Source organism: Leptonychotes weddellii, chromosome 7, assembly GCF_054177405.1.
Source record: "Leptonychotes weddellii isolate Sample4059 chromosome 7, ASM5417740v2, whole genome shotgun sequence".
Classification (NCBI taxonomy): domain Eukaryota; kingdom Metazoa; phylum Chordata; class Mammalia; order Carnivora; family Phocidae; genus Leptonychotes; species Leptonychotes weddellii.
In genome coordinates, this window is record NC_138375.1 from 8,560,291 (window position 1) to 8,569,757 (window position 9,467).

A 9,467-nucleotide genomic window follows, 5' to 3' on the forward strand; every position below is an offset into this window, starting at 1 on the left:
ATTTTCCCCCTAATTGGAATGTATTGCCTGGGTTTTGTCTTTTTTTTTTTTTTTTTAATTATAATACCCAGTTGTTGAAATCATGGAGAAATTGGCACACTCCTCTATCGCCGAAGGAAATGTAAATTATATAACCTTTCTGCAGGACAAATTGACAACATATATCAACAGCCTTGAAAACATCCAGTTCTATGAAGTAATCTACAGAAAATAGCTGATGAAAACTATTTAGCTTTAATCACAGCATCATATATCCCACCAAAAAATGAAAATGCCATCAATCTCCCCAAATAGGAAGTTATTTAAGTAAATGATGTTACATAAAGGTATGGAAAACAGACACTAAAAATGAATACAAATTATATGAAACAAGGCACTTTACATTTTAAACAGTAACAAAACAGAATATAAGGAATCTTCTAAATTTAAAAATGTATATGGATTAGCATTTCTACTAAAAATAGAGTCATTTCTGTGACTTGAGATCATGCATGAACTTTAGCATCCTTTCATCATTCCTGTATTTTCAAATTTTTAATGATCATGCATTACTTTTGAAAACAAAAAAAAGAATAAAACATTTTTCAAAAAAAGAGAAAATATTTCACTAATATGCTGCACAGTTCTCAAAAAGATACCAACTTGCTAAACCGACTCAATACATCTCTTAAATTTAGGGGCGCCTGGGGTGGCTCAGTCATTAAGCATCTGCCTTTGGCTCAGGTCATGGTCCCAGGGTCCTGGGATCGAGCCCCACATCAGGCTCTCTGCTCCATGGAAAGCTTGCTTCTCCCTCTCCCACTCACCCTGCTTCTGTTCCCTCTCCCGGTGTGTCTCTCTCTGTCAAATAAATAAGTAAAATCTTTAAAAAAAATACACATCTCTTAAACTTAAAAACAGAGAAACTCTAGTTGTAGCACTGAACAGGATATATGTAATATACACTCAAAGGATGTATGTTAATTTCAGTCAGGCATTCAGCTAATTAATGAAATTTATCCCAAAGCAAAAATATAATATTCTTTTCAAAATTTAAAGGCATGCTTTTTTTCTGTGTAATGATGTAACACATACCAAACAATTATGTATTTGGTGAGCAGATAATATACAAAGAGCAAAACACTTGAAACCTTGTCATTAACACTATGTTCTTATGTTTGTGTGTGTGTGTGTGGGTATGTGTGCAGGGTATCATATTCAATATAGTTTTCTGCTTAACCTTCTTAACCTTCAGTATGATGAACACTTCCCACTTTTTTGGAAGAGATAACTCCTAACTGTATAATGTTCCTTTGGATAGAGGTGTCATAATATATTTATGCACCTAAATATATTTATTACTCTTTTGCAACCCAACTCTAACCAAACAGTCTGATCCACACACTACAAGCCCCAGGATTCCTGCACCACCTTCCATGACCTGGGTAGACATGACATGATTTCTACTGTCTCTGAGACTTTTCAGATGATGCCCATTTCGCCTTTCTGCTTTTCTGAAACTCTTTTCTACCTCCTTATCCAGTGACTCAAAACACACACACAAAAAAAAAAAAAACAAAAAACAGAGTCAGTACCAGCGAGGCCTGCATTAGAGATAGGAGACTGAATTTTGGCTTTTTTTTGTATTTGGGAGACTTGGTTTGCTGCCAAAGAAGTTGCTCTTCCTGGAAATTAAATTACTGCATTTCTGAAGGTAATGACTGCTAGGTTACTCTAATGTTTGAGAGTCCAAACAAAATATTTGAGAGAGAAGAATAAAATTTACTTTAAGAAGTGAGCTTTTTTAAGGTTGAGCAGTCATGCTCGGAGTCAAATAAAACATCACATTTACTTAGAAATTCACTTTATTCTTCTTTCTTGACGGTGTCCATTTTTGCTCCTATTAAAAGTTAAAACATTAAATGCCAACCAAACTCTAATTATCTACACTGTGGTAGAAAGTGCTGTAGATAAGAGCTCACATGGATTATTATTTATATATGGTTTGGGAAATCAGATTTTGACACTGTCCCTTTTATGCCCAATCCTCACCACTTACAAGGCCATCCAATTATTGGCAGTCAAAGTCTAATGTGAAGAGTAGGGAGGGCACACAAAGAATGAGGTATTTTAAAGTTGCAATACATAAATCAGCTGAATTTCATGGACCATACTCTCTATAGATCAGCCAGGGCATTAGACACTCCCCTGATAATTCCTGATATAGTGTCAAAATACCATAAAATATTTAAAAAGCTCAACTTCTAAGCAAAATATTGTGGAAACTATTATATCCAGAATTCTACAACCTGAATTCTTTATAAACCACGTCAATGAGGAACACTTCTTGCCTACTTCTGATATTTTTCCAGGTAAAGGGAACTTAATTCATGTGACACTCTGGTCTCTCTCCAACCCTTCACTTTCTCTGTTTCTGAAAAATGAAGGAAGCATCTTGGCTAGTTCCTTCCTTCTTCCTCTAGAGATCTTCCTGCCTGCAGAGAGGCAAGACTAGGCTCTAGGGCTCAGAGACAGCTCTGTCCCTGCGGGGAGAGAGGAAGGGAGAAGGCCAAGGTCCTAGGATGTCATCTGGCATCACATCAAGGAACGTCTAACCAAAACTGATTATTTCACCCATGGTGGCTACTCCTTTACTTCTTTTTCTTTCAAAATACCAACTTTTTTCAGAAATTGTAAGGGTTCTGGGATGATATTTATTGGGTTTCCTAAGGACACCAAAAATCCACATTTCAGCACATTTTATAATTTAACATAAATGTATGCCTTTTTTGTGATTTATGTTGTTGCATATTTAAAGGAAAGAAGATTACAATAAGTATTGTAAGAACCAAAAGAATAAGCTACATAAAACATGTATACAAAATGCATTTTCTTAATATATACCTACTGTATCAACTTTCTAAAGACAGTGATAATCACATCTATTAAGAAAAAAAAAATGTTATTAATGAGAAAACTCCAGCCCTTACCTATGCAGGATAAATGTATTAGCAAATTTCAATGATAAAATTAAATTCTATCTATTCTTCATCATCTAATGCTACAAATTAAGCATCCCATTTAGTAATACATTATCATGTAAAATTTGCAGAAATTCTGACATCTGTATTTATTTAACCAAACATAATTGGCTCACCACTTACTTTGAGCCAAAAAACAGAAAGATCTTTTATTATAACACGTATTTTACTCTGGTAACATAATTGGCAGTTCCCACAACAACACATAAATTTGAATATAAATAACCGTATTTATTGTCAAAATGTTTTTCCGACTTAAGATAAATTAGTCTCTTGTTACACAGGTCATATTCTGTAACAAATTCTAAGATATATCCAAACATTATTTTTGTAAAAATTATGTTGCTAAAGATCATAGTTATCCTTCATAAGAGCTGGGCATGATCAAACCCAGAGGACCTGGGCACTTTACTGAAGGTACTCAGAGTGAGGTAACAAGTGAAAATTACCATTTATTGTCAAAAAGGTACCAGTGTACACATTTTTATTTCAAAAAGCTGATTTTAATGGGGGGAGTGGGTCTTCTCTTTACATAATAAATTTAGCCTTATTTTAAGGTTTCTTTCTTTTTTGTTACAATGATATTATGATGGCATTCATGCCCTGTGGTTCCCAACAGAGCATATGTTTAAAATGTGACCTCATAGAAAGGGAGATCATGTTTCTTCAACTGTCTATAATATTTCTTGTATGAATCTTGTAGAAAATTTGATATTAATCAGGTGAAAAATATAACACTAATAGAGAATATCAAAGTTTTATAATTTCTGACTCTGTGATTGGAATCTTTTTTATTTTTTTTAAGATTTTATTTATTTATTTGGGAGAGAGTGAGCAAGAGAGAGAGGGAGAGAACAAGCCAGGGGAGAGGCAGAGAGAGAGGGAGAAGATGACTCCATGCTGAGTAGGGAGCCCAATGCGGGGCTCCATCCCAGGACCGTGGGATCATGACCTGAGCCGAAGGCAGAAACTCAACCGGCTGAGCCACCCAGGCGCCCCTAGAATCTTTTTTTTAAATAATGGCGCTGGGAGATATAATTTACTTCTCTTTTTGCTTAACTAATTTATATTTTAATATGTAAAGGACTGGTATATTGTAGACTAGAAAACTTGACATACTTTATATGCAAATCCACATAATAAAGTAATATTACAACAGAAATACGGAGAGAATATATCCATTTAATAGCTTTTGTTAGAGAGGATAGAGGCCTATATAACATTGAATAATACATAAATGAAGCATAAGTATCCCTCTTAATATGCAGATACATATCTCCTGTGTTTGTGCAAATGTTTATAATTTACAAGCTACTTATGCTCTTATTTACTTTATCCTGAAATCAATCTCTTCAGATATTCTGTCCTTTCCTTTTGCACCCATTTTACAGCCGAAAAAAAAATAATTGAGCTGAAGTCTAAGTATCACATAAATGGCCAAGGACACAGATAAAAAGAGACAAAGCTGGCTTCAAGTTTATCTGATTATATGCCAAAACCACAGCTCAAAGCCACCCAAAGCCAGCACTCTCTCCACATCTGTCTGCACCTACGCAAAGCAGAATCCCAAACAGCATTACACTATAATATAAACATATTTCATTATTTTAAATATGTATTTTATATATAATATATAGAATATGTATTATACACACACACATATATGTATATTATATATATTATATATATTCATTGTAGGTCGGAGCCCAACTTTTTCCTCTAGAAATAGATTTCTGACATGAAATGACAATTAATGGAATAGTAAGTTTCAATAGATGTAATTCATTTTACAGATAACTTTTCAGGAACCTCACCAAGGGATACACGTGAATATGTGTCTAAGATGAAAAGCTTCTAGGAAGTACTGTTTGCAATTTGTCAAAAACTAATTGATATAGAGTATAACTTCAATATCCTAATATAGCTAAGACATTTCCTACAAATCAATTAACCGTGATATGGAGCTTGAGATCATACTTAACAGCTATGTGATCAAAAGATAAACAACTGAAGTGTCATCACTACACATTTTTGCTATGAGTCTTAACATTGTTAATGGACTAAAAGCACAGTATGATAAAATCTTTCTGTGAGCTTCCTGTGTTAGAGAGTACGTACTGTTTGTGAACACAATTAGATTCATGAAACCCAACCAGGCAGTGTATTAATCAGTGGGCAAGACTGGCAGACAATGTGATAGAAACTATTTATCTATGACACATTTAATATTTTACATTAATACAGAAAGCTGTGGTTTTGGCATATAATCAGATAAACTTGAAGCCAGCAACAAGTTAACTCAAATTAACTTTTCACCCACATCCACATAACACTTAGCACAAAGCCATCAAAGTCCTGAGAACACCTCTGGAATACGGATGATGAAAACCATCATGGAAGCCAACTGAAGAATGTGGCTTAAAAATGTATTTCTGACCTCTGAGTCGGCCAGCAAAGACCCCTCGTGCCACACTTTCCGTGGCAATACTGTATTTAAAAATATCTGCCTGAGTTCTCTTGGTATTCATGCTCTGAATGGTCATTCAGAGGTAATTCATTCTCTGAATCCAGTGGTCCAGTTGAAATACTCTCAACTACGTGGTATCTTCTAAAAATAAAAATCTCTATTTAAAAAAAATCTTTCATGAAGAGTATACTAGCATCACTGATTCCCCACCACAATGTTCCCATAGAGACAATCGTAAATGGGTGTTCAAATCTTCTGTGGATAGTCATGAGGAAAAGAAAAAGGAAAAAAACCAAACATTTTTGGCAGTTCACAATGCAACAGTTCCCACTTTAGTCCAACTGGCTTGTTACAACCAGATACACTGGTCCACACAAAGTATAGCTGACTTTATGGACAAATTACAATAAATGATTTTAAATGTAGTTTTACTGTTTTCTTACATAAGGAAAACCTGATGGAATTACTCTACAGAACTCACCAAATCCCACATAAATGCATACCATATAAAAGAGAACTTCGATAAAGCACCATGGGAAGTAACAAGTTCTATAATATTTTCAGGAGAGCACTGCATTTTCAACTATATGTCAAACGTAATGCTATATTTGAGAATATGGTAACTTCATTTTTAATTTTAAAGGTCATTATGAAAGTGACATTATCCTTAGAAATTATTTAACAAAACTATAAATTGCATTTTCCAACTAATTTCATTTGAATTTCATTTTCTCCCTGATGAGCCATTTCACTGGGAGAAAGGTTGGCTTGTGTTCTACTATGGAAAATGTGAAGTTGATGGAAATATTGTAATTTGACAGTGCATGACTTTTATTACAAACAATGAAAACATTAGTGACATCTATAATGATTAGGTTGTACAACTACACAAACATTCACCAAATTAAATAACTCCTTTCTGCAAGATTATGACAGTTTTATTAGAGCAACAACCTCCTGTACTTACTACAATTGCCATTCAATCAGGTACTATCACTTTCAATCCACAATATAACATAAAACTCACATATACAACACATGTAGTTTTGTTCATGCTCTTCGGCTGCTCTCTGCGCACATACATAAGCACGGAACAGTATCTACTAGTCCTTTAAGTGTCATGTTTAAAACTGAACAGTAGACTCAAAAGGAAAAAAGAGAAAGGAAGGTCTACCTCACTTAGTGCTTCTTTTTGAAGAAATTTTACATTAAAACAATGCAGTGAGCACAACAGTGTGTTCAAAGCGCTCTTGGAAAGTTTCCTAAATGTGAATAAGGTGAAACTAACACGATATAGGTAGAGCTAATCACGCTGTTCAGTTACCTCAAGCCCTATGGAGCTTGCTAGTCTTCCTGCAACGCTGAAACTTGTTAGTTGTATAATTACAGGTCTCCCAAATTTCACCATCTAACTCCAAATGCAAGCATCTTCATTCAAGTCCTGAGATCTTGTGAGCCACAGAGCAGTAAGGATGCCACTTAACATTTCCCCCGAAACACTAAAAATGGATTCTGCAGGTGGCAAAGAATTTAGGGCAGTTTAAAGCATCCAGTCCCTATTTGAGGATGCCTGCTCATTCTCCCAGAATGAGGCCCCCAAATCATGCACAGGTTCATCCCTGTAATTCTACATGAATCATATCAAACACTTCTCCATGGGATTTTAGAAGTGGTGCAGCTTGAAAGCCTTTTAATCCGGTAAGTGAATTACTAACTGCAAAAAGATGAACTGGACTACCACCGGACGCTGAGCTACTGATGGAAAGATGCACAATGAGAGAACTCTTGGGTAGTTTGACCACCTCCCTATTTTCATGGAAGTCGTTGCAGAAAATTGCAAGCATCTTAAATACTGGTCACATAGTTCCGAAAAGTGAAAATCTATGTATGTCAGGCCTGAGAGTATGCCTATAACATATCCCTTTTCTACACCAACGTATTTGCTTGATAACATTAGGCATGCATGTTAACAACACCTTTCAGGGCCAAAGCAAATCAGATCAGTTCAACCAAAGCACACAAGACGAACAAAACATCTTGGAACCACAAGCTGCCCCTCTTTTTCTGTATTTCCACACCCTTCCCTTCCCCTCCATTTACATCTCAACACAACTTTAGGCATTTTGGAAGTAGCTGTTCTTTGTTGGAAACATACACACACACATACACACCCCCCAAAAATCCCTAAGACTGTTTTCCTACCACACGACCAGGGAGGCTGCACCACCTCTTCAGTGACTTAATTCTGAACGTAGTGGCTCAAACCAGCTGAGCAGCAATCGATGAAAACACATTACACACCAGAATATGAGGAAGGTAGGCGAAAAAGAAAAGCAGCTTTGCTTTCAGCCATTAATTACCGATCACCCAAATATCGCACCGCAATCTCCCACACACATGCACACCGTTCCAAACCTGGGTTTCAGGCGGCGCTTTCCAGAGCCTCGCTCTCTATTGTCAGGACGCAGAAGCCCCCGAAACCTGTTAATCGAGCTGAAAAGGCTTCCTGTGAAACCGCTAAATATAGACCAAAGGGGCTCTGGGTCTGGCAAGCAGCGAGAGACCGAAGAAACGGCCATGGACGCATATGACTAAGTATTTCCATTTTGTTCTAGCCAAACATCGTAATGACATTGAACATAAGGGCAAAAGACTAGAGGGAAGTCCTTCCCACCCCCACCCCGTCTTCTCCGTATATTAGGGACGTCATGAAGGCAACGGGTATGTTCTTGAAGGTGGCGGGGAGCAGTATTGTTGGTGTTGCCCTATATACGCCTCCTCCGGGGGAGAGGGGTGGCAGGGAGGGGGAGCACGCCAAGAAGCCACTTGCTAACCGCTCCAAGAAAGGCACTAACCCCGGTCCCCATTACAAGCAGAGCTGTCTTCCGAGAGGGGACTGGACGCGATCGCGGTCCTCCCCCGGCCGGCAGGACCGCGCAGCAGCCGTCAGCCGGCGGGGAGCAGAGGACCAACCCCCACCGGCGGCGAGAGGAGGAGGGCGAGGAGGAGGACGGCGCCGAGTAGGAGGATGCGCCTGGCCCCAGCAGCCCAGCGAAAGCAACTCACCCAACGGCGCGGCGCCCGACTGCTTCCTGGAAAACATGCACCCGCCACCAGCGACAGCTCCTCAGTCCGGGAAAAGGCGTGCGCGCCGCCGCCCGGCTTCAGGGCAAGGTCCTGACCTTGCCCAACTGCAGCATCTTCCGCTTTTGTTGTCTGAGCGCGGCCGCGGGACAAGCGATGCTGGCGGGGAGCACTGGCGAGCGCCGCGGGGGAAAGGCGGCTCCCGACGCGAGTGCGCGGCGCCCGGCCCGGCGGCCCCTCCGAGCGCGGCGAGCGCAGCGCCCCCTGCCCGGCTCCGCGGGCTCCGCGGGCTCCGGGCTCCTCCAGGCTCCTCGGGGCTCCGGGCACCGCCGCCGCCGCCGCCGCCGCCGCCGCTGCGCTCGCCGCTCCGCTCGGCCGGCTGCCGCCGCGGGCGCGAGCCTGGGGCCGCCGCGGCGCCCGGCGCCGAGCGCTCCCGTGCTGCGCCCAGCGCGCGGCCCGCGCCACCTGTGCCGCCGCGGCCGCCGCCGCCGCCGCCGAGGGCGAGGCTCCTCCCGCGGCGCGCGGCAGCCTCAGCCTCCACCTATGCCTCAGCGGCCGGCTCGGGCGCCCGGCTAGTGAGGAAGCGTCCGCCCCGCCGCCCAAACCTGCCCTGGGTGCCGAGCATGCCCAGTGCCGCCGCGACCGCGCGGCGCTTTGCCGTGCGCATTCCACTTCTGGTTTTCGCGGCAGCAGCAGCAGCAGGGGAGAGGGGAGGAGGCGGCGGGTTGGGAGAGGGCCGAGCATCCTGGCGAACGCACCGCCTGGCCTCGAGATGGGTGGATGCTCGCAACCAGGCGAAAGCTGGAAGGGACACGGGGAAGGCCTGGAACCCGGGGTTGGGCCAGTTCCTTCGTTCACGTGAAGAAGCTGACAGTTTACTGGGGGGGGGGGGGGGG

The 9,467-nt window shown here is 41.1% G+C and overlaps 1 protein-coding gene across 5 annotated transcripts in view; it reads right to left on the reverse strand.

Moving 5' to 3' along the window:
• CTNND2 (catenin delta 2) overlaps positions 1-8,865 on the reverse strand; it is an 864,616-nt gene extending 855,751 nt beyond the window's left edge. For 2 of the 5 annotated variants that reach the window (XM_081825895.1, XM_081825891.1), the window contains exon 1: positions 8,554-8,863. In XM_081825895.1, coding sequence (XP_081682021.1) covers positions 8,554-8,590 — 37 coding nt within the window. In that variant the 5' untranslated portion in view covers positions 8,591-8,863. Of the gene's footprint in view, positions 1-7,902; positions 8,170-8,342; positions 8,475-8,553 lie in introns of those variants that run through there. The other 3 variants (XM_081825896.1, XM_081825892.1, XM_081825893.1) reach the window with 3 other exon arrangements.
• Positions 8,866-9,467: the final 602 nt, after the last annotated feature.